The sequence below is a fragment of the Sander lucioperca genome, chromosome 16, assembly GCF_008315115.2.
Source record: "Sander lucioperca isolate FBNREF2018 chromosome 16, SLUC_FBN_1.2, whole genome shotgun sequence".
In the NCBI taxonomy this organism is placed as follows: domain Eukaryota; kingdom Metazoa; phylum Chordata; class Actinopteri; order Perciformes; family Percidae; genus Sander; species Sander lucioperca.
This window is the reverse complement of record NC_050188.1, coordinates 20,351,211-20,376,643: the sequence shown is the minus strand read 5'-3', so window position 1 is coordinate 20,376,643 and position 25,433 is coordinate 20,351,211. Positions and strand designations below refer to the sequence as shown.

General features: G+C 41.2%; 1 protein-coding gene across 2 annotated transcripts in view; it reads left to right on the top strand.

Moving 5' to 3' along the window:
- elp2 (elongator acetyltransferase complex subunit 2) overlaps positions 1 to 25,433 on the top strand; it is a 29,841-nt gene continuing 4,408 nt past the window's right edge. Inside the window, exons 1-18 of one of the 2 annotated variants that reach the window (XM_035993226.1) lie at positions 1 to 174; positions 310 to 388; positions 1,263 to 1,333; positions 1,665 to 1,809; positions 3,479 to 3,556; positions 3,896 to 3,960; positions 4,052 to 4,118; positions 8,732 to 8,878; positions 9,189 to 9,284; positions 10,747 to 10,847; positions 17,459 to 17,582; positions 18,167 to 18,318; positions 19,080 to 19,271; positions 20,122 to 20,191; positions 20,393 to 20,488; positions 22,036 to 22,093; positions 23,162 to 23,234; positions 23,906 to 24,098. In XM_035993226.1, the coding sequence (XP_035849119.1) occupies positions 43 to 174; positions 310 to 388; positions 1,263 to 1,333; positions 1,665 to 1,809; positions 3,479 to 3,556; positions 3,896 to 3,960; positions 4,052 to 4,118; positions 8,732 to 8,878; positions 9,189 to 9,284; positions 10,747 to 10,847; positions 17,459 to 17,582; positions 18,167 to 18,318; positions 19,080 to 19,271; positions 20,122 to 20,191; positions 20,393 to 20,488; positions 22,036 to 22,093; positions 23,162 to 23,234; positions 23,906 to 24,098 (1,939 nt within the window). In that variant the 5' untranslated portion in view covers positions 1 to 42. Of the gene's footprint in view, positions 175 to 309; positions 389 to 1,262; positions 1,334 to 1,664; positions 1,810 to 3,478; positions 3,557 to 3,895; positions 3,961 to 4,051; positions 4,119 to 8,731; positions 8,879 to 9,188; positions 9,285 to 10,746; positions 10,848 to 17,458; positions 17,591 to 18,166; positions 18,319 to 19,079; positions 19,272 to 20,121; positions 20,192 to 20,392; positions 20,489 to 22,035; positions 22,094 to 23,161; positions 23,235 to 23,905; positions 24,099 to 25,433 lie in introns of both variants that reach the window. The other variant, XM_031323224.2, reaches the window with a different exon arrangement.

The following is a 25,433-nucleotide window of genomic DNA, read 5'->3' as shown; positions in this document are numbered from 1 at the left end:
TACAGCCACATTTACAGCAACGCCACATCTACAGCTTTCAAGATGGCGGCGCCCGTAATTGAAACATGCCATGTAGCTTGTTGTGCAAACAGGACTCCAAATGTTGTTTCTTGGGGTCGTGGGGGGACTATTGCCTTTGGGACATGTACCTCCGTAGCTCTGTACGACCCACAGGTAGTCAAATCTGTCTAAGTTCTTTTGTAAAGTCAGCTGTCGTTGTTAGATGTCACACTTAACGATAACCGAAAATGTAAATAAACGTATACTTTGTTCGTTACCTTAATAAAACACCATTTGGTTTGACCGCAGGAGAGGCGAGTTGAGGCTGTGCTGAATGGACACACAGGAAGAGTGAATACAGTCCAGTGGATTCACAGAGAGGACTGTGGTGAGTATAGAGAGAGAGAGAGAGAGAGAGAGAGAGAGAGAGAGAGAGAGAGAGAGAGAGAGAGAGGCAGGCAGGCAGGCAAGCAAGCAGGCAGGCAGGCAACTGCTCACTGATGGACTTGCTGTCAAACTGCTGGATGGGATCTGTAACTAATTTATTCAGTTTCTCGTCCTTTTGATTTGCCACCACAACACACGTAGAGCGGCGTTTGCGCGAGTAGAAGTGAGATGTTTTATTAGACTTAAATTAATTCGGGGTATGAATCTAAAATCATTGATGGAAATAGTCTTCATCTAGTCTTCTTCACTGTGGCTTTAAAACAGTTTGTGTAAAGCTCCTTTTCAGGCATGTCACCCCTTACGTGTCTATAGTCTTAGGTGAAAGAACACAACACAGGAGAAATGAATTAGAAAGATATTAGACATGCATTAAACATATTTGTAGATTCTAAAAGTTATAGATTTGTTATCTATTTATTTTCTTTTATATAATGATAATTCTAACGAATTAATCTAAAAACTTTTCACGGACCCTCTGACAGAGTGCCCCACTTTGAGAATCACTGGTCTAAAGTACTGTATATAGACACTCAAACATTATTGATTGTTGAACATCTTATTCCAAAACCAGGGCTCAGTGCAGACTATTCTTCCACACCATGCCCTGAAAAAGCTTCCCAAACTGTTAGCAAAATACTTTGAAGCACACTATTGTATAAAAAAATATTATTGTATGCTGTAGCAATAACTTTTACCTTAATTGTAACTAAATGGCATAGCCCAAACCATGAAAAACAGTCCCAGTTCAAAGGTGCACAAAAGGTTGTAGCCATACAGTGTCTCTTTACTTAACTGTGTTGTCATTGTTGTTTCAGCTCCAGAGAGTCATCTTGTCTCAGGAGGCTCAGACAATCGGCTCATCGTCTGGGAGGTTAAAAATGGGAAGGTAAGAAGAAGACAGCCGGGATAAATAAAGGCTTATCGTTTGGCAGCAATAAAGGCAGTTGCGCACACATTAAACACAGGCTCAGAACCTATACATGCTATACACATAAATGGAGAGATGTCAGAGTGAGGGGGCTGCTCCTTTTAGTTGGGGGTTTGGTGCAAGGTGCCCAGGCAACTCTCCAGCTACCAACCCACACTCCATATTTTTGGTTCATACAGGGATTTGAAACAGCGACCCTCCGGTTCCCAACCCAGCTCCCTATGGGCTGAGCTACTACTACCTGTTCCACCAACCAGTGGTTCTCTGTCCTTTTCTCTGCTATTTCCAGGTCATCCAGTCATTGGAGTGTAAGGGCCACACTGGTCCAGTTTGTGCTGTGGATGCTATCTATGTGGAGGACTCAAAGATCCTGGTGGCCTCCTCAGCATCCGACTCCACAGTCAGACTGTGGCTCTGCAATGAAGCAAAAGAAGGTAAGAGACACATAACCCTGGAAAATACATGTTAGTGCCAGCCTGTGGAGCTGTTGTGACTTGTGTTACAGTACTTTGATTCCATAATAATGTTGGAAATGCTACAAAAGAGTGTTTTAAAGTATTAATATGGGTGATTCCCAACGTTTTTTGCTTGTGACCCTTTTAATATGAAGAAATGTCTTCCTTATACCAATCTTCACAGGGAGCATGTCTGTGAGTTGTGCGCAGTTCAATCAGAGTGATTTACCCTTCTCAGACTGTTTCATTAAAATACGTTTAAAGGCATCAATAGGTAAAACAGTATTCCTCAAGAAAAAAAAGTTTTAAAAAAGTGTTTGTGCTCAAATAATCATTTCACTTTAACTATTAATCTTGTGATCCCTTTTAGGGGTTCATTTAGAAACCACTGAGGAAACCTGTAGGATATTTTGAGATATATTTTGCAAAAAGAAAACATTCTTACTTTCTCGAAAAGTCTGGTTTGCAAGAACTAGTTAATTTCCACCAGGTGCCTTGAATTTTTGTTTTGACGTGGGACTCTATTCAGAACAGGCTCACATATTACTTTGATAAATAAATAATCCATTTTATTCATTATCTGCCCCTAGTGGCTGATAGAGGACATGGCAATATTTACAAACATGCTCATTAATCTCACCTCTGCAGTGCTGCAAAACTGTTTAGCATGCATCACATCTATGACATTGTGTCAGTATTGTTTTTGACATACACTTACAATAGCCTGCCATAGTTTAAACAGCACTTGGAGGTAAAACATGCAAAACAGTCTGTCAATGATAGAAAAAAAAGTGAAATGTTTTTTGGACAGAAATTACTGTACACACTGTGTAATATATCCTTGCAATGTTTTTATTTCCTTAAAAATGTAAGCTGACAGAATCACCACAGTTGTATTAATTAGCCATATTAATTGTAATATTGCTTTAATTTCCTCACATAAAAAAATTAAATATCAGTGGTGTTCCAAACTGTCATCCTTATCTACTTTTCTTTTTTTTCTAAGCTGTCACCCATAACAGCTTCTCTTTGTTGGAAGTTCTGTCCACCTGTCAGAGCAGATGAACACTGCTGCTGCTGCTTGACAAGCATGGAAATTAAGCGGGTGTATGGGGACTGGGCGTAACCTTGGGGTGTATTCCCAGATATAAATACTATGCATGTTATGTTGGATTGTGACAGCTTGAAAGACCCTTGGCCGCTACACATAAATGGAGGCAGAGAGGAAAATGTGGCAAATGTAGTTCTGTTCACACTCAAGCCCTATAGTTTAACATAATACCGGTATATAAGCTTAATAATTCTTTTTTAGTTGTGTAGCATTATTACTAGGGGTACACGATTCAGAAAATGTCACGATTCGATTCAATATTGATTTTTAGGCTCAAGATTCGATTCAAAATCGATTCTCGATTCAAAAAACGATTCACAGTATGTAAATGTAGTTACTTTTCCCATGTGATTGCAGTAGACATACAATAAAAAAAAAAAAAAAGACAATTTCTTTTTTTTTTTTTAAATATGAATCAATTTTGAATCGGTAGAGCTTGAATCACGATTCGAAGGTGAATCCATTTTTTTGCACACCCCTAATTATTACTCATAGTGGGTCAGAAAGTTTAATTCCATGTGCATTTGTGTTTTTCAGCAGAGTGCCTCCATACCTTACCGTTTGGCAGCAGTTTCATGATGGATGTCTCTCTGGCACTGTTGCCAGGCAGCAGAGGTAAGCCTAAACTGTTCCTACATAGACATCCTTTAGGTTGTGCGCCACATACACTCACACACACAGACAGACATTTTTCGTCTCATGTCATCCATCTCAATTTGCATCACTGCTTAAGTGCCTATAACCGAATGTCATATGCAGCCTGCGTTTGAAGTGTCTCGTTTCCTTTTGCCTTTCTGTTTTATGTGCCTTTTCATCTGTTTGAGCCTGTGCTTCATCCTTCCCTTCCACCCCGCTCCTGTTTATAAATCTTAGACCTACGTGTAAATGTGTCCATCCTGCCATGTGTGTGTGCTTACATGACTTGTGTGAAAACCTGAGTATCTTTCCTCACAGTTCCCATACTGGCCTGTGGGGGTGATAACTCTCAGGTGCATCTGTATGTGCAGTCCAACGGAGAGGTAAGCTCAGGCTGATACTCTGACAGGGACAGTTTCATTACAAAACTATGAGAGACACATCTGACCTTTTTTTTAAATTGCTTTACGACAGCTCCAGAAGGCCATGTCACTGCAAGGACATGAAGACTGGGTCCGTGGAGTGGCCTGGACATCTCTAGGTAAGCTTTACTGTTTGAAGTAATGGTAGTGTTACTATTTCAGGAGTAGAACCTGTTTTGAATTAACTGTAACTATCCCAGTATGCTTGCACGTCTCACTTGACACAAAGGCAGATACAATATATTTGTAGGCAGGGTTTTGAAAAACCTTTCCATGAACCAGAAAGCCCAGGTTAAACATTTGAGAACAGAACTAATAAGCATTGTTGAAGTGCTCTCAAGCCTCTCACAAATCACCAGCATCTTCTCAAGCCCAGCTACATTTTCTTGGGGTACCAGTGATGACATTTGAGCCCAGGATCTTTTTGATAAGTGGTGACAGTAGTAATGACTAAGCCACCAGGTTTGGGTTATGGCAAGCGAACAACGCAAGCTAGCAAGACTTGTTTGATACTAAAAATACATGATAAGATACTTAGATGTACTGTTTTAATGTTTGCTTGATGGCTAATTAAGAGTTCTTTTAGACAGTGTATGGGCAAACCATACTTGTTACATTCTATTAGTTCAGTCTTCATTGAATATACTGTTTATGATGCCTCTCTTTTTTTTAGCTTGGTGTCAGTCAAGAGTAAGTCAGTAAGTCTTTTTCTGCTATGAGCTGATTTGATTTATGCGAACAACATTAAGTTTAAGGTTACAAAGAGGGGTTATGGGTCCCGATGTATCCTTAAATAAAATAAGTTAAAAAAACAACATATTGTTTAAGATGTTTTCCAGTTGTATGAATGCATATAATTGCAATTTTAGAGTTTGGTATACCTGCTTGTTTCTGATATGGTGGTCTTCTAAAGGCTTAAAAGTTTGTGTTCATGGTTCACCATTATCTTTCCCTATCTTTACCATGCCTGCAAACTGGCTAATACTGGGCTTTGAAAGAGTCAGATAACACGTGATTGGCTGAATGCTGAGAGGTGGAAGCAGGGCCGGACTGGGACAAAAAATTGGCCCTGGCATTTTTCGCCCAGGTGGCCCACACCCCCCATGATTGGTCAGACACATTCCCTGCAGACAGTCCTCTTAAAATATGCGTGCATTCTCTGATCTGAGTTGCCTAGTGTTTTGCGTTCATGTGATCGTTTTGGATCCTTCAAGAGAGGTCCCAAGACTTATCTGTTGATCTTACCCTTAAATAATTAATTCATTCTTAGAGTTATGATTTGTATTTTTATTATTGATATTTGATATTGTATTGCCATCATTGTTATTATTACTATTTGCTTAATATTGGCTCAGCAACTTTAAAAACAGTTTACTGTTAATTTTAACTATTATAAAAAGTGTCTGCTAAATACAATAACCATAACCCTTCCCAAAAGCTACAATAAAGCTGAGAGTAGTATATGCCTTAGAAAAGAGCACCAATGCAAGATAAGCTAATTAAGCAATTCAAGGAACACTGATGCTTGTATCAACACTTTTCAGCTACCCAACAGGCCAACTGCTAGCATTTTCAATGTAAGCCAGCCACCTCTCCTCCTCCTCGGCTTCAGTTAATGCTGATGTTGAAGCAGCTACTACAGCCCCAAACATGTCCGAAATGTTGGCACATTTTGAGGAATCCGCCTGTAGATTCTTAATCTTTTTCTCCCGTAATTTCTCGGCACCTCCCTTGCGCTTTGGTGGTCGTTTGTCCATTTCAACGTGGATGCTAAACTTCCAGCATAACTATTACAGCTTGTGTCTCAGGGCCGGGAGGCGTGGCCTTAGTGGGATTCGTAAATTTGCGGCCCGGAGTGGGAAGGGGGTTCCTGGATTTGATTGGGTCAGGCCAGTGCCAATAAAGAAAATTAACCAATGGGACGCTGTGCATTGTTTATGGGCCGGCGCGGCCAAAAAAAATAAAAAAATTAAAAAAAAGGCCTATTTGGCTTTGTAGACGTAAAGGCTATTCGGCCCAAAAGTGCGTCGGCCCACCGGGAAAATGCTCGGCATGCCAGATGGCCAGTCCAGCCCTGGGTGGAAGGAGATTTCCTGTCAGAGCCTTCAACCAATTTGATTAGAAAGACAGACAAGTGCTTCTTAAAGCAAAAAGAGAAGATTCTTCAATCAATAGAGCATTTAAAAAAAAAAATAATCTAAACTAGACACATCCTTTAAACCAGTTATTTTGAGGCCAGCTTCACCAACATCACAGTATTGTGATAGCACATGGCAATGCATGGATCCAATTCAAGCTCTACTAATTGTGTTACCCTCTTCAAGGGCTCTTCATAACTACACTGTTCTGACTGTGTAAAAGCTATTTCATCTCCTTAACTAGCCCTCTCCACCAGTGTCTCCTTCCCACTCAAAGTGTATGACCTACTCCACGCTGCCAAGCTACGAGCCAGCAAAGAGACAGAGAGAAGTTTGTTTATATGAAATATCCCCATAGGAATGACAAAACCCTCTCTCCACTGTGATAGTAGTTACATAAATCATTCTGTTCTTTTATGACTTGGCAGATGGCAAATTGCAGCACTAGAGGTGCAATTTATCATTAAACACGTGTATTCAGAGCATGATGCTATTTTGTGTTTCTATCTTTATCCTATTTTCTAAATCACGATTTTCTTTCCATCAATCTCAGTAGTTTTCAGCACTAGTATAAAATCAGCTGGTCATAGGTTGTAATGTTATAATTTCTACTTTTACTGAAGAAAGGGTAGTCTGACTCTTTTGGGAGAGCAGGGGAGGGTGTTTTTAGTTCATCCTTCTCTTGCAAGATTTATTTTATAAAAAAAGAGATCAGATAGTTACAGCAAAAAGACGGCTTTCATATGAGCCACGGGATGCTTTTTACACGCAGAGGATCAATCATGTCTCTGCATCAGGGCTTTATTTTCCTCATCACCGTCAAACAGGTAGCTAATGTCCATTTTGAAAAGCATCTTATTAGTTATTACTGATTGAACGTCTGTCTCTATCCTGTACAGTCTCTCCTTTATTCTGCATCATAATAGAAAGCTGAACACTGAAGATAAAGTTAAATATATAATATGATGAGTTCAGTTTCTTTCAGTCCACAAACTGATCTGAAGTCACTCTTTATCATTTGTTCTTTCACAGTTAGCTGAACCTTAACCGAAACACTGAGTGTCATTTACATGTATCACTTTGGCTCTAACACCAAACCAGCTGTGTGTAAAACGAGAGCTTACTGGTGTCGCAGCGTGCCAGCCCGTGCCATACACAGCTGTCTCCCTGTCTCCTGCGCGTCACTGAGCAGTGACTTAAACCATTTACTGACAGTGATTAGATATTATAAATTTTGATATTTGCTGGCTCAGCAGGAAAAAGTTACCTCTGAGTTCCGAGCTGCTGCTGCAAAATACTTCTAGTTAACGTGCCTGGTTATGTGACTCAGATAAATGCAGCCTTATTGGCTCTATTGCATCTAATTCATATGAACTTTTACACTCATTCAGCTACAGTGCCAGTTCTGTAACAACTTGTATATCTCAAAATCGCTTTAATTTACCGATGGTATTAACGCATGTTTTGATATATAACGTTGCAATCTTTGGAACAGCTGTCTGGAGAAAAGGTCTTCAACAGGCCATGGCCATGGGACTTGGCAACATGTTCTTACTTTGATTATGATAGGGAGTCAGACATCTGATCTCACACACATCAGGCTACAACATCATCTGATCTAATTCACATTTATTTTTAGGCTATTTGTTGTAATTAAGGGTGGGGTGAAAACATGATGTTGCTCAAGCCCCTCAGATGCCACAGTTGGTGGCTGTACCCTGGCACAGATTAACGGATGTTTTGAAATGTAATGAACAAAGAAAAATTCCACACGCATGATTCAAGATAAGTTGAAGTACAAGGTTTAACTTCTTTTGTTGCCTATGGGTAATTTAAGTCATCACAAGTATCAAAAACAATGTTCCAACAATCATTGCAATCATCATCAATGTCATTACATCGTGATCGACAAACAATTATGGCCTTCCTCCTTCCTCCTCCCAGCATTCAGGAGGCCTTAGGCCGTAGCAACAGAGGCATTATAAATGTATTTATCTTGGCAGAGGCAAAACTGGGCCAGTGGCCATTGGACTAACCCTGAAAACCACTAATGTGACAGACGGGAGCACTCGGAAAAGTGGCTTGTGCTTTGTTTACCACCTGTCTGTGTGTATTTGGCCCGCACTCCTGCTGTCTTACTGGCCATGTCACAGTCAGCAGCATTCTTCTATAATGCCTTGATGACAGTTGTAACAAATAATTGAAGACAACACGAGCCTATAGGCATGCTAGGTGAGGCTGTAATGCTCATTACAAAACAGAAAACAAAACTTGGCATTCCTGGATCCAAGTTAGAAAATTTGCCTGTTCGGCTCAGTTCTAAACGATCCAACTTGGCTCAATTATTTATCGCTCTAAAACATACTCAACTTTACTTAAGCTCAGGTGAAAAATATGACTGTTCTCAAAGTATTGCTAAACACCACAACCGTAATAATAATATTTGATAATAACCCATACTTTATCATAGCACCACAGGAGAGTAAATGATACAAAGGCAGCTTTTATCAAGTCAGTGATAGGATATTTTAAGAGTTGATAGAAAACTTCTTTCAGTCAGGAAGGTTTTTATGTTCTCTCTCTGACTCGTTCAGGTGGGGAGCTGTTATTAGCCAGCTGTTCCCAGGACTGCCTCATCAGAGTGTGGAGGCTGTGTGCCAAGTCTGGGACAGATGCCCGCATAGAGGACAATCTCACCATCATCAAAATGAAAGAGGACGTTTTTGAAGTGAAGGATAGAGGTGAGCGGGCCATGCAGGCTTGATTTATGAAAAGGGTGCTAATTAACCAAATAAATAGACACGCTTTTTGATGGTATAACGGCACATGGTGGTTACCGACCTTCATAAAGAACCAAGTGTGTGTGTGTTTATGTGTGTTTACCTTTATCTGTGTAACACATACTTAATTGATTTTTCATGGAATGTTTAGAATTACGTATAGTTAGCCACAAAAAAGTATACCTACTCAGTTAATCAGCTACCTTTCTCTATTATAAAACTGATATCTTGATAACAGTCTTCATGTGGCCTCTCTGTGTTCCTGCTACAGACGTGTCCTCAGTGTTTGCCGTGTCTCTTGAGACAGTCCTGGCAGGCCATGAGAACTGGGTCTATGGAGTCCACTGGCAGCCTCCTCTCTACAAAGGTACCTTGATGAAAAACCAGGGCCATTACTCACACAAGTTTCAGATAATTGGCAGTAGGTTCCTGAAAAAAATTGTTTGTTAGTGTTTGTCTAAAAGTGAATTAAACTTTATGAATCGACAGTTACCTCCAGTGAATGGATTGGCTTTCACGCTAAGCTGAGAGACATTATTTCTCTCCCCTTTGCTTACAAAAGGCAGCAAGAGATTGTGACAATTTAAAAAAGAAAAAAAAAGAAAAAAGAAAGTGGGTGTGAAAAGTTATTGCCTTAATAAGCTCTCAACGGAAAAGGCTAACGAATGTGCTAATCTCTGGTTGCCTTAAAAGCTTATTACATCAAGATCATTTCACACCTATCACAGCTTTTGTGTACATCACACATCGTTATGTTTAGATACTTAAAATAAGTAAAGCTGCTTAATTATGAGGGCAAAGGTAGACTTGCAATTATTGTGCTTAATATTGAAATCACATTTTCTGTCTTAATTAATTTTCCATCTTTACAAAAAATATTTTTTATTATCATCAAGCATAGATTGTAATAATTAGAATATGACATGATACCATGCATCCTAATGCATGGCATCTTTTTTTTAACCTGAAAACACATGTAGGAAGCACTTGATTTGATGCATCAGACCTGACATCCTAAATATAAAGTGTCAGTATCGTTTGCTACCAAGTTAAATAAATTGTGCAAACAAAAGCATGGTTATGATTACTGTGCATTAAAGTGGCTGTACTTGACATTCATTAAGTACAGCGGTCTTGGCGGTACTTACCGCCAAGTAATGGCGGTTTTTGAGAGCCGTGTGCAGGCAATCCCAGACTACTTTTTTTCAGTATTTTGAGTACAGCCCCATAAAAATGAATATAGAAGATCACAAAACCACTAGCCTAATAATTGACTGTTGTCTGTTGACCATTAGTCTCGCATGGCTAGACCTCCCTCCACAGCGCTGCAGAGGAGGATCGGGCTGGTCCACACAGCATTCCTGGATGGGAGAAAAACGTGCTCTGGTTTATTGGCATTTCTTTAAACCAATCACAATAGTCACGGGCGGCGCTAAGCGTCGGACGGAGAGCCACGGTACCTCTGCAAAATAGCCTCGGGAAGGAACTTGCTTTGGTGGAACATGTGTACATTCAAAAGTTGTTTTAGTTGTGCAACAGAAAACTCAGATTGGACAGATAGTGTAGCTAGCTGTCTGGATTTACCCTGCAGAGAACTGAGGAGCAGTTAACCATAGTCCTCAGAAATCGACCGGAGTTTAGAATGTCAACACATAGAAATCGGAAGGAAACGGACATCCGGCCGAAAAGAGGGACATCTGGCGCAATTTCCGGCGGCACCCGAGCAATCCCGGAAGTGGAACGTCATGGATTTAGACTAGTTGACCATTATTGACTGTGTATGCTGCTCCTGTATGGGTTTTCAAGTGTCTCTATGTCTCCCCCTGCAGGTGGTGAGCTGCAACAATCTCTCAGTCTGCTTTCTGCCTCCATGGACAAAACCATGATCCTCTGGGCTCCTGAGGAGGGATCTGGAGTCTGGGTGGAGCAGGTTAGTGTTGACTTGAGTACAAGGAGGGTATATGCAGATACACAGAGCATACACACAAGGCATCAATCACTCTCTGCAGGGAACACAGGGTTTACACACAAACCCACACACCAATTTCCCACTCTATTTCTGCAAGCATCCCTTTCAGTAGCTCTTGACATGATCCAGGAGCTTGAGCCCTCCCCTTGTATTCTCTCTCCTGCTGCCAGGGCCCTCGTGCTGGTTTCCCTTCTATCACTCACTGAACCCCCTCTTTTACGACCCATTCCACAACACAACTGACAGGGAACGGAGTGGCTTCTGGAAGACATGCCATAGCTTCTGCCTGCAATGCATTTCTGCCTTTTTTTTTTTTTTTTTTTTTAACTCCATGAACTGTCTTTAATTCTCACTCCCCACTTCTGCCTTCTGTCATTTTCTGTCTTCCACTTCCTCTTTTTCTCCACCACTTGCCTTCCTTTCTCTCCTCCGGTCTCGCCTCCCTCTCACACATTATCTCTCTCCTGCTTTCCTTTCGCCCCCTTCCACCTCGTCTCTCGTATCTCCCAACAGCTGCTGTTGTGCCAGAATAGGGCTAAATTTAACACAAGTGTGGATGGCGAAGAAAAAGCAGTTCTCTGGCCATCTGCCCCACACCTTTTTTTGTTTTTTATACGATTGGCCAATTCTCAGGTGGCCTAGGAGTACCTCAGATTACCTTTCCGCGTACCTGACAGAAACACATAGTCATGGGCAGAGTTGCAGAAAAATCAGACACTAACATGCACACACACACACACACACACACACACACACACAGTGTGTGCTCACAGGCTCCCAAATACACACACACATATCCGTCCCATTGCACAGAAATGGCTCACCTCGCCATGGCAGGCACCTTGAGTGTGAACACACTCTGAGGTGATAAGAAAGATTCCACACTTGATCAGTTACATTTTTGCTCCTTTGATCTCATCATGCACATCCACAGTGACGAGCAACAAAGACCACAGAAAGGAGCGACCATGAAAGTCTCGATTCTCCTCTCTGACAAAAGGAACTATGATTAGTGCCTGAAGCCTGTGCCGATTCTTCGTCACATATTCTGCTCAGTGTTATTAGACAAAGGTGGTCAGTGGAAATGAAAAGCAGCAGTGGCCGTTTTAAATCACGTCTGGTGTGGCCAAAATCCCTCCACAGAACAGGCCTTTCTTCTTGACGCCAAAAAAGAAAGAAAATCAACCTCCTACCTGAAATAACCTTTGCTGTTGAATGTGAAAGTGCATTTCTCTCCTCCTCTCTGTCCGCCCTTCTGACCTGGATTTTGTTTTTGTTTTTTCTTCATACGAGAGAGCCAAACCCTTTGAACTGACAGGTTCCCTGCCTACAAAGGAAACTTAACCTCTGAAGCTCACACACACAGATGCACAAAGAAATGTTAGTGAATTGAACTGTATTTACATTCCTTTTCCATCTTTACAAGTTAGACAGAATCAAAGGCCTTTGGTACTTTTTGAGTGTTTTTCTTTTTGAGTGTTTTACCATTTTCTATGGGAAGTTTCTGGCAGAGCAGATTACACAGCGCTAACTGACCAGCCATGTATGTCTTAATTAGCCGATTTTTACAAAGAAGGGTTCCACTTCTTCACGCTGATTAGAGTAATTGGTGAGATTTAATGGAGAGCAGGGTTGGCAGTGGGGTGGCCGGGCCCACTGCTGCGTAAAGCACATCTTACTAACAAGACACACTGGTAATTAACTTGTCAGACTGACCACAGCGGGCCACTACAACGCATGGAGGGATTGTCAGTTTGTGTGTTTAAGAGTTAACCTATTGTCAGATCTCGGCTTGTGTAGTCGATCGAGGAAGCCACTAAAACCAAAATGAGGTAATATTTTTTAATAATGTGCATGTTAAGGTGCCTCTCTATTAATACTGTCTATTAAAGACTTTATAGCTGAAAAGTATTGCTGCCCTCTCTGGTTGGACGTTTCAAGCCTGTTTCACATTTGACCACACACAACAACGGAAAGGTGTTGTCAGAAGTGTGCTCTGTTGAACCTGTAACACTGTCCACCTGTACTTCACTGCATGGAGAAGTACAGGTGGTGAAAAGTTAAACCAGTGGAGGTCAGCAAATATTTTCTAAAGCACAGAAAATGATCAGCTGACTCTGCAGTACCCCTCAGTTCTACAGCCATCCCAGATTATTGTTTTGATTTTTGGCCTTTTTTTGTTCACTCTCACACCTCTCATCAGTGTTGTGGATTTTTATTTCGTTCAACAATTGATGAAAACATTTAGAGATGTGGACAGCAATTCATGGGCTATTTCAAGTCATTTATGGAGCCAAATGCCAAACTTGCTGGTTCTGGCATCTCAAATGTGAGGATTGTCTGCTTTTCGTTGTTTCATATCATTATACATTGAATATTTTTGGATTTTTGGACTGCTGGTTGGATAAAATGTGGAATTTGAACACAACACCTTGGGTTTTCTAGATGAAACAATTGTCGATTGATTGAGACAAATCAACAGATGAATAAATAATTAAAGTAATTCTTAGTTGCAGTCCTTACTTTATGTTGTAGATCTCAACATCAAGAGAAATTGAAAGGAAGAAGACGCAGTCTCTCAGCGTGTCGGTTAGTATTTCAGCCTGAAAAGTTGATTTGAAAACCTGTACTCTACAGTATGGGTTTCCCATCTTGGCTAAGCTCATTCAGCACCCATCTCCCTCATTCACTCCTTCAAAGAATGATATATGCCTTCCCCTCTTTTCTGTCCTTGTTCTGTTCCTCCCCCTAACCCCCACTTGCCAGCGATAAGGCACGCCGTGCATCCATATTGTTCCTCCACTCGTAAACAAGACAGATGATGGCTTTTTGCCTCTGTGAGTTTTTGCCTGATTTACGGCAGGGTCTTGTGTGCAGAATTTTAAAATCAACCTGCTTAATGTTGCAACTCGTTCGCTCTAAATCTCACCATCTATGTGTCTACCTGACTGTCTCTCTTTCTGTCTGTCTCTCTGGATGGCTGGAGGATTGTGCCATTCAAAGGCATGCCTTTATCGCTGCCATTAGTTTGGCTGCGTTTCAGCCTGCAGACAGGCGTTATTTTGAAGGTCATTGATGACCAACTCAAGCTCCCTAAGAAGGCCGGATGATTGACTGACCACTTTCCTGCCACGTACAATAGACATAGTGAAGATATGTGTGTGCCTCTGCTGGTGGGTTTGTGTGTAGCCTTTCAACATGTTTGTTTAACATGTAATGAGTGCATGTAATGTACATTCTTATGTGTTTCTCCTGCAGTCTGCCTTAGGTCACTGCTGCAGCTAAACATACTCTCTCTATCTACCTGCTTCAAGAAAAGATAACAAGCTATGCTGTACATCTTTCCATATTTGAATCAGTCAAGTGTGAATTTAGCACTTCTCATATTTCCTCACAGCCAATGCTCATATCATTTAAGGCACAAGCTAATTAAAGATGGAGAAGATATAATACATCTGGATACAGACCTCAGTGCTGCTGAGAGGGGAGGATAGTGCTCTCTAGGGTTGATTCTGCTGCTATCGATTCTAATAGATCTCCCCTCTGGGCCCAGTTTACCTCCAAGGCCTCAGAGCCCGATAAAGCTTTTAATTGTTTGAATTCCTCAGTGAGAAGTTGGCCAGGGGTCCGTTTCAGGAAGGAGGTTTAACAAACTCTGAGTCTAACCCTGATGTCTGAGTTGATTTACCCTGAGATGGGAAACTCCGAGTTTTCGGTTCCAGAACTGAACTGAAGCTGATATGAGTTGGTTCAATCAACTCAGAGTAGGTTCATGCGCGTGTACCACCACAATAAAAAGGCAGCATGAATGGAGCCATGATACTACGATTCACCATGGTAACAACCACAAACAAACGGGTCGGCGGAAATACATATGCGCACATACAACGAGTTAAAAAAACAACACAGCGGCTGCTGCAAAAGAGAGAGAATTTGTGTGGGAGAAAAGTGCTGCTAGAGTAAATGAGTATATTCCAATATAGTGTATATCATATTTAATCATAAGTAGGCTATAGCCTAATATTACTGGTGAAATGATATTGAACCTATAATCTATTTCATTTAGGTGCAATACTGCGGGCGAGAAAGTACTACACCTACTAATCCCACTCAGCAGCACCATAATAACAATTATAATTCATAATCTTTTATTTCAAAGGGTTTACATCATTCACCTGCAATCATGTGGAACATATTTTTAATGGCTCTTACTGGTTTGTGTCCAGGGAACACTACAAAAACGTTTAAAACATGTTTCAGAGCGAGTCACACTCTTCTGACGGCGCTTTGCTACAGTGGCTTTACTAAAATGCTCCACATCACCGCAAGAAAACTGCCGTTTAAAAAAAAGAATTATGCAACACAAATAATCTGGGATGTAGAGCAAGCCCAAGATGGGTGACGTTAGTGATATAAGGACGGTTAAGGTTATGCAGCATAGGTTGCATAACAGACTGGGAAGAAAAACGATACTGCTCAAATAGGAAGTTATCTGAAAATTAAAATGTCGGGGCTTCAATATCATCTCCCGACATAAAACATCCTGCGAAGTAAAGCAGAAGTAAAGCAGCTTTTTCATCAACGGGATCGTCGACAAAAGGAAATGCCATGTTTTAAGAAAAAAAAAACGTTTTATAGTCTACCTAACATGGTTAATAAACCAACACTGTTTTTTTATTCATGCCGATAACAAACTGCACTAAAATGCGCCTGATACAGACTGAATGAATGAATGAGGAAATGAAAGAGTGTTGTGTCAGAGGGAGGAGACTGAGAGAAACTCGAGGTTTCTTGAAGAAAACCTGCTCCCAACCAGGTTAGGTTCACAGACTCCGTTACCATAGTAACTGACTCTGAGGTGAAGTTACCTCCCTTTCTGAAACAGAAAACCCAGAGTTTCCCTCATCTCAGGGTTAACAAACTCAGAGTTTTCACTAAACCTTCTTTCTGAAACAGACCCCTGGTCAACACAATACTCTCAAAGTATTGAAGAATAAACTCACAAGAGTGAGTAGATAGGAAATAAAGATTTCTGACATGACTTTAACGAATAGCTGTTAATATAAATGTCTCTTCATGCAGGAGTATAGACCTACTCTCTTGCACTGTCCTTTATATTTCAGGCTTGAAGGATATTTTTCTTCTACAAGCCAGTTGCAGGTCAAAATATCGACAGCTCATGGTTAGAAAATCTCTCTGTTGCTTAAACAAGAATTCCTGTGGATTAATTTCTACATTATTTCAAGTTATTTACATCCCATAATCCTGCAATTGAATCGGTTATGCAAGCAACCGGATGAGATATTAATATTGTCTTGTTTTCTCTATTTTGGTATGTAATTTCTGTTTTCTATGGATATTAATGTCAATGAAAAGATGAATGAGAACAGATTGTATTTTTTTAAAAAACATTTTTAGAACTAATTAGATGCTTTTTATTTTTGCATTATGGCTGAATATTGTTCAATTTTAGTTGTAATACTTTGTTTTGCATCTTATACTTCTGTACTACTTTAAATACACGTGTTTATTTCTTTTTTGTTTTGTTCCCTGCTTAGAAAAAAACCCAACTTAATTTAATGTGAGTTAGAATGACGGAGTTTAAACAAGTGAATTTTCATTTGTCAGTGTAATTGGTAACTGCGCTTAAATCAAAATGGGCTTTCTGCCCCAGGTAGTGATTTGAATCCACAAAATTCAATACAGAATTGTCTCGACACACAAAAGCAAGGTGTCAGAATCCTAGAGGAGTTTTATTTTCTAGCAATTTTTGAGCTGAGAGGCAGTGGTTATGGCTGTTTTCAAATTGGATTGATTTTTTTTCAGTGGAACCTCAGACCCTATGGACTCTCATGTCCACGGACCCTTCACTGTTTATACGATCTGCCCTATGAGCGTGACGCAGGGTCACAAGCTCTCACCCAAATCTAATTTATGTAAATTCTTCTGGGTTCTCAAGCTTTGCCATTTTTTCATGATTATTTGTTAAGTGTGATAGGCTGCGCTGCGATTACTTTCCTTTTGTATTAGACAAATGTATTCTGTTAGAAAAAACACAACACAGTTTATTCAGCTCTAATAACTCCCATTTTGCATAATTTCTCATTTGACTTGTCAGCTTAATTTGCTGTTTTTTCTGCTTCTATCACCATTATGTGAGTTGTTAGTTAATAAGTCTTGGAGAGAGATGGAACAGATTTGAGAACTTTTTACCTTACTCTTCTTTTCTATAAATCTGAGCCTGTAGGTTTACACAGAACCCAGGTGTTTGATGGAACCACTAGGCTAGATACGGCATGTCTGAATGTCATATAGGATGAAAGGAGGCTAAATTCATAACTCTCAGAAATAGCAGAAATAACCTAATTTACTCGGTTGCTTTTTCTCCATATGTGGCAGTTGATGCACCTCCATGTTTTTACAGGTTGCTTTCATCTTTGTCCGCAGCAAGTCAGTGACTCTGACCCAGAAACCCACCTGTTGTCAGATACGAGATGTGTTGAAAAGCAAATGAGTTGATGCTTCTGATCAGTTACGATCGCCCCCACATCATGTTATTTTTTTCTTCACAGGTGCGTGTAGGGGAGGTTGGTGGCAACACTCTGGGTTTCTACGGCTGCCAGATGAGTCCGGATGGCTCCATGATCGTGGCTCACGCTTTTCATGGAGCGCTACATCTCTGGTGCAAAGACAAAGACAAAGAGGTGAGCCTCAGTTACTCTTAAACTTTCAAATCAATATAATGCCAGTACTTTTGTTCTGTTACAGTACACATGTTGAAATGATTTCTTACATTTGCACACAAAATGTACAACATTTCCCTGAAGCACTGGAATTCTAAGTGTGTTTGAAATAAGATTCCATGTTGGTGCATTGCTACGCAGCCACACTGTGTGAGAGACAGTGATTAGTGTAATTAGTCACACCAAGTCTCCTGTCTGCCACTCAATTTGACTGGCTTCGCATGTGTCTTTGTTGGGTGTCCCTGAGAAACAGTGGGGGTCTAAAGTCACAACGTAAGTTCAGCGATAACCGCATTTCAATTACGCCGGCTCGGAAGGTGAATTTAAAGTACAGCACGAACCTGAAGGTGTTGATAACTAATTCAGATCTTTCAAAGTAGATCGCCTTCTCAGACAGCAACACCTAAATTATAATCCCCCACTCTAATGTAGTTGCCAATCAAACTAGTCATTGAAGTGATGTGTATGTAGAGGGGAAATTTAAAAGGGAAATCAGAGGTTGAAAGTTGTAAACTGACCGTTGCAATGCTGTCCGACAGGGACATTGGAGGCCTGGGGTTGTGATATCGGGTCACTTTAATGAGGTCCAGGACCTGAGCTGGGATCCTGACGGTGAGTTCATCCTCAGCGTGGGCTCGGACCAGACCACCAGACTCTTCACTCCATGGAGGAAACAAGATGCCAAACAGGTAAAGTAAGCTCAGAATCACCTCTAACATGTTAACGTAGAAGAATTGCAAAGCTGATTGTAGCTCAAAATTAGTGACATTAGTTTTACATGTTTTATGTGCATAGTTAGGATTAGATTAAATAACCAGATGGTACGTATACTTATAATTCATCACATTGATGCAAATACTCTATAAACCTAATATTGCCATAAAGCAGTCCTGTTTAGTGATGCAACATTACCCACTATGGCCTAATGCAACTAAAGATATTAGATAGAGATAGTTACCCTGGTATAAACAGAATAGCAACATTTCACATAATCATATCATTCACTCCTATCAAGAATAATAGGAACATACTGAATATAACGCACACATTTTAGACACTTGAATACACTATGCTATTGGGGTTTTTGCTTTTAATGCAATTAGCTTGTAGTGTAGATGAAGAGCTACCACGCCACATTTCTTTATTTATGAGACAATATACACCAATATGTCGAAAAAGTTTGGAATATTGCCACCTCACGCCGGTGCCGAAGGAATTTCGGTCATTGTAGTAGAGCCTTCCATCTTCTCTTTGAACAGGAGAATCAATGTTGTATTTGGCTTGGTTACAATTGCCTGCATTAGGGCCAAGAGACCCGGTTCCACAACATCAGAGATCCATTTAAACGCTGGCCCTTCCCCTGGCAACCACATGCAGCTGGTTGGGATCCTCATGACCAGATCTGCATCTTTACAATACTATATGTTCCCATGTCTTTTTCACCCTGCAGGCAAACTGGCATGAAATCTCACGGCCACAGATCCATGGATACGACATGCAGTGTCTGGCAATGGTTGGAAGGTTTCAGTTTGTGTCGGGAGCTGATGAGAAGGTCCTGCGGGTGTTTCAAGCACCTCGTAATTTTGTGGAGAACTTTGCCAACATCTCTGGGACCTCAAGAGAAAAGCTTTTGACATCTAGTGTGAGTCAGGTTATTTCGATTCATTGCGTGGCAAGTAGTAGTTTAAATCCATGACCTGTAGGGCCCTATCTTGCACCCGGCGCAGCGCGGCGTGGCGCAGCGCAGCGCAAAACCCGCAGTTGTCAATTTCCTGTCCAGCGCCCACGTCGTTTAAATAGCAAATGCACCTGCGCCCATCTTTGCGCCCATGGGCGTGCTGGTCTTACAGGGAGGTGTGTTCAGGTGAATTCTTGGCGTATTGCTATCTTGAGGCAGCGGGAAGTGATCGCGCCATTGCCCAACAAAAACCTGTCAATAGCGCAGCATTTCATTGTTATTTTAACAGCGAATTAGTAAAATGCGCCTAGGCTCGTGCACAGTGCGCGCACACTATGCTTGTTACACACACGCATGGACGCGCAGCTGCACACAAACACACAAAAGATTACAAATAAAAATATTACGGTGCTAATCCGGCATCATAATAGCAATGCGCCAAGGTACAAACGTGCCTGGCTTTCAAAGGGAATGGGAGATGAGACTCTGATTGGTTGATTGCATGTTACACCCAAAACACACCTATGAATTAATGAAGACACTAAGTACAACCCTTTTGAACCATGCGCCCAGTGCACGGACCCTTTTTTCCGCCGTCAAACTAGCAAAAGTGGATTTGGACAGGCCCTAAACGCACTTGCGCCATGCGCTTCACGCCGTGCGCTTAGATCAATAAAATAGGGTCCTTAGAGCCACATGTTTGCCATCTGTCCAAATAACAGGTCTAACTAATGTGTGTGTGTGTGTGTGTGTGTGTGTGTGTGTGTGTGTGTGTGTGTGTCTTTTGTCCATTCATTTATCTGCTCGTTGCCAGGACTCTGCCAACCTTCCAGAAGGAGCCAGCACACCTGCCTTGGGTCTGTCCAACAAGGCTGTATTTCAAGGTAAAATACTTGCTCAGCTCCGCATGCGGGTGTTTCACCGCTCAGGGTCGGGGACAAGTTTTATCTGATGATCAATTTTCATGAGCAGTAGTTTAATGGTTTGTAGGTTTGTTTATTATTTTTATTTCTTTTATGTAATGTGATATTCAAAATAGTCAAATATATTCACAGACATCATCATCATACCATTTATATTTACAGGTGACCTTGCCCCAAAAACCAATGAAGAAGAGCGGCAGTTCAACAGTGTATCTGATCAATACCAGGAGTCTTACTTCCACCCACTCATCATGACTGGTACAGTAAACCTTCAAAAAAACAACACTTTAAAGTATTTTTTTCCAACATAATATGGTCCTTTCTAAGATTTAGTAGTCATCTCAGTAAACCCCCATTTATTTAAAGCTCTTTCATAAATAATTTTAGCACCAACATGCATCCCTGTCTCCTCCACAGTTTGATAGCCTGATTTATATTTCCTCATTGCGATCCACTCAGAAGCCTGGGTACACATTTAAGAGTTCCAGTCTGCCTGTCGCTAGATGTTCAAGATGTTAGACAATTTGTGCGGCCAGACGGACAGTTAGTCATTACGGCTCTCCCCATGCTATACTTCCACAGTGCCTGAGGTCTGCTGGAGGCCAATGATATTACAGCAGGAGAGGGGATGAGAGCAAAGGGATGGCGGGTGATAGAAGACGAAGAAGAGGTGTCAGGAAGCGATGATCTAAGCAGAAGCAAATATATGTTGTATATGAAATTAGAAAACAATCTCAAATGTAAGATAAGATGGGTGGGTTTGGGTTAATGTGTAGAGAGGACACAGAGGTACACAGTGGAAGAAGAGTAAAGGAACAAAGGCAAAACAGAGAAACTAGTTGTAGAAAAGGGGCAGATGGGAAATGGATGAGAGTCGAAGAGAACGTAGTGTGGCGCTTTAAAACCCCTGGGCTAGAGGGTGTCAAGGGCTGTCATCAGCATGATTGAAGCCACTCCTTAATCTGCAATGCTAATTAGAAAGCAGGCTTATGTGATTGCAAAGTTTAAGTATCAGTGACCCCGGGCTACGTAGGGAGCAACCAAGTACGGAGACTGTTGTTAACAATGCATTTTCACTCGTTTGACTGGCTTCTGCAGGAAAGGAGAGGAATTAATAATTAGGCAAAATGGGAAGCCGATGACCAACAAGGAAAACACCAGGAGTGTAACTTTCAATTACATGCAACACAAGGGCAGCACTGGCTTGTGCAGAGCCTGTGGCTTGAAGAGAGGATCAGGAGAGACTAGATTTGACCCCCTCTCAAAGCCAGCAGCCGCTAAGAATCGGAGATAAAGCAGCAGTAGTTTCAAAAAAAGCTTTTTTTTTTTTTAGGAAAGCGGAAAGCTGCATGGCTGAGGATTTCGTGCACGCTAAATGCTAAAAGAGGCTGCATATGAATGTGAGAAAACATAGTCTCGAGGCGATCAATCATGCTCTTGGTCTACCATGTAGTTTTAAGTCACTCCTTCTGTCTCTCTGGTACTTACTGTCTTTTGTTTCTCTTTAATTTATAAGCCTGTCACATACACACATGCACACATTCAGGATCCTATCTGTCCCTTATTGGGTTAACAGAACAAGGATTTAAAAGTGGGAAATTATAACACTGGGGTGTAATCCTTCATTTAGTAAATTGGAAACTGGTTGTATTTGAATTTTAAAACAGCTCAGTTTTCAGGGCCTTGCAAATGACAGTTATGTAAGAATTTTGTGGGTGTGTGTGTGTGTGTGTGTGTGTGTGTGTGTGTGTGTGTGTGTGTGTGTGTGTGTGTGTGTGTGTGTGTGTGTGTGTGTGTGTGTGTAGAGCCTCCACCAGAGGATCATCTTCTCCAGAACACTCTGTGGCCTGAGGTCCAGAAACTGTGAGTATCCAAATGTCTGTCTGCTAACAGCGTATCCAAACCCTCTCAGCATGTCTTTAGTTTCAGTCACCTGCTGGTACAAACAATATCCAGAGTCCTGAGACATAATACAATAACAATCTCCACTACATATTTCTTTTTTATGTACTTCCTTTGCATATAAAGACATCGGTTTCCATATTACTCTTAATTAAGCAACATTTCCAGATGGAATTGTGTTTGTTTGATTTTGCCCAAAGGGTTTATTGTAACTGAAAATGATGGACTTCCCGAAACTCTTAGTGGTCTCCCTCCTTGCATTCATTAGCCAATCACAAGCCAGCTTCTTGCCATACCATGAGCCTCTCCTCCTGGGGGAATATATTGCCTCCATTTGTGGCCGATGTTAAATCCATTTACCTGTCAATCCGCCATAAACATGACATATGGCGTGGCCGTTTATTGGAGGTGTGGGCATTGTGTGTGTTGAAAAGCATTTTTCTACCTCCATTTGGCTTCACCCCCTTGAATCATTTAGTGCATAATAGAAACATTAAAATGAGTAAATGGCCGAGTTATTTTTGTGGCGTAAATAATGCTCTCAGCGCCGTGGCCAAATTGCTGCAGCATTTGAAAGCTTCCTGTTTAGGGAGAAATTTCTCTGCATTGGTTTGCATGCTGTGATTTCACTTTGTGGACTCGTTGACATTTTAAAACAAGCAGGTGATAGTCGGCAAGCTAAAAGTAATTAGGCTGCGAGTGATTAGTCGTGTGATTAGCTGTGAGTGAGCATCATCATTGTTCATCTCTGTCAGCAGAAGGACCAGTCATCGCAGATCAGTATTTTAATTTCACACTCTGTCTGCTTTTTTACCTGTCAGCAAGCAGCGATGGCTCGAGCCTGGAAGCTTGTCAGGGAGATGCTTTGGAATAAGAGAATACTTAATTTACTGGGAGTGCTTTCTTTGTTGTTGTCCTCCCTTCGCCCGTCTGTCTTTCAGGTCACGTCTGTCCTTCCACATGTTCAGTACAGCTTGAATCCTGTTCATGATTAATATCTGTATGGTTGTCCTCCTCTGTCTCCTCCAGGTACGGCCACGGCTTTGAGATGTTCTGTCTTGCTTCAGACAGCGCCAGGGCGGTGGTGGCATCTGCATGCAAGGTCAGTGTGCTAAGTAAAGGGCATTAGATCAAAAAGGAGAGAGCATCATGACACATTTACTCTGCATGCTCATCTTCTCTCTCACTCACACACACACACACACACACACACACACACACACACACACAGCAGGGTTAAACCCCCCTGCCAGGTATTGGTAGTACCTAGCTTGTCTTGACCTTGATTCCAGACAAACACACAGCTGTTAGCCATCACAGATGTGTTTCTGTCTTCCTGTGGAATGCAATCACTGCTCTTCACTTTGACTCTTTCTTTCTACCTCACCCACCTTGTGTCCCTCCTCCTTTCACCCTCCCCTATATCTTCTGTTTCTTCCAACTGCACCTCTTTGCTATATTCCCATCTCCCCTCAAAATGATGTTCCCTTTTATTCCCTGCTACGACTATCCGCATCCCTATCCCACCTCTGCATCTTTTTTTCTTCTTCCTACAAGCAAGCAAACTTTTTATAGCGTTTTTTGGCAAGTGCATTACAAGAAGAAGAAAAGGCAAAGAGGGAGATAGAAGAGACAGAAGATAGTATATAAAACAAAGTGAAATAAGTGCATAACCCACTGTATAAGATAAAGAAAACAAATGGGTTTCAAGATGCTTTTTCAAGATACTGTATTTTTTCTGTGTAGATAAACTAATCTTAACTGTCTTTCCAGGCATCTAAAGCCGAGCATGCAGCAGTTCTGCTGTGGAGTACAGCTACATGGCGTCAGCTGCAGACGCTGCCGTGCCACACCCTCACCGTCACCCAGATGGCCTTCTCCCCTGATGCACAGCTCTTATTGGCTGTTTCCCGTGATCGCACCTGGTCTTTGTGGAGACGGAACCTGCCCACACCTGAAAGTCCAGGTGAGTTGTCACTGATAAGGGGGTCCACCTTAAAGGATTGTATCATTTATTTGCAGTACAGCTCAGGAGGAGGTAACAGTTCTTCAAATAAATTTAGCTTGATTAAAAATGTGTTTGAGTGAATTTCAAGACAAAGGGACAATATTGGAGCCTTACTGGCAGACAACACCAGCTGCAATAAAAATAAACAAATTAAATAAGGTAAACCCACTGCACAGATTTGTTCCAATTCAAATTCCAAGTAAAGCTGGCCTGATTAGAGGGACTCCCCTAATTAATACTGTGAAGAGCCAAACAAGTGACGCATTAACTGAAATCAGTCCAAAGAGGAGCTAATAAAAGATTATTTATTAAATTAAACCAATTTTTTTTCTGTATATTTATGTAAATTGAACACAATATGAATTCACTAACACCCCCCCCCCCCATAACAAATGTATTAATATCTTTATTTAACATTTGGATAGTAGTTGCAGCAAAGCTTTGAAATGGGGTATGAGGGCTTTCAGATGGACACTAACTACGCAGAACACAACAGATGCCTTCCTGTAGACTAATTCAACCTCATTTATTGCCGGAGGGCTTGTCAGTATAGCAAGGTTGCAACAGATTGTGATAGCTCATCAAATCTGTGCTTGCGTGCATATCATGTCGGGATCAAGATGAAGAAGGAAACTATCAACGCTGTAAATACATTTCTAGAGCTGTGCAACACTTGTTTGAAGAAAAATAAACATAGTGGTAGTGTAGTGGCTTGTTCTCGGCCTTTAGTTTGATTTCAGGCTCCTGGGACAACAACACAGCCCTTTGTTATTTTGATATATTGCAAACACCAATCTAAAAGCCTCCTTTGTATCACTCTCTATCACTCATTTTGTCTGTTTTTCTTGACCTTTTACCTGTTTCAGATTCAACTCATCGGTGGTGACATTAATGGTTAGAGTAACAGATTTGTTTCAGGAAGGTCACCACTGTCAGTATCCACATGGTCTGAGAAATTAACTGAATCCTCTTGAGAGCCAAACCCTAAATACTCCCGGGGAACTCCCCCCGGTTCTCATATTATAGCCTACTCTTTGCATTTGATTTGAACATTTAATAGGATTTCACAGCACTTTTTTTCTTTCGTCTGTGGTAGTAACAACAAGAACCTCATCCTCATTGCCTGCACATGTCCATGTAATAACCCTTATTTCATCATTTCTCTGATGTACTTTCTCTACCAGCATCACAATTTCTGTCCGGCTCCAGTTCAGTTTAAGAGTAAAATGGAACAATTTAAAAAAACAAAACATGAACAATAGAGTAGATGTTGTGTAAATCCTTGTCTCTGAT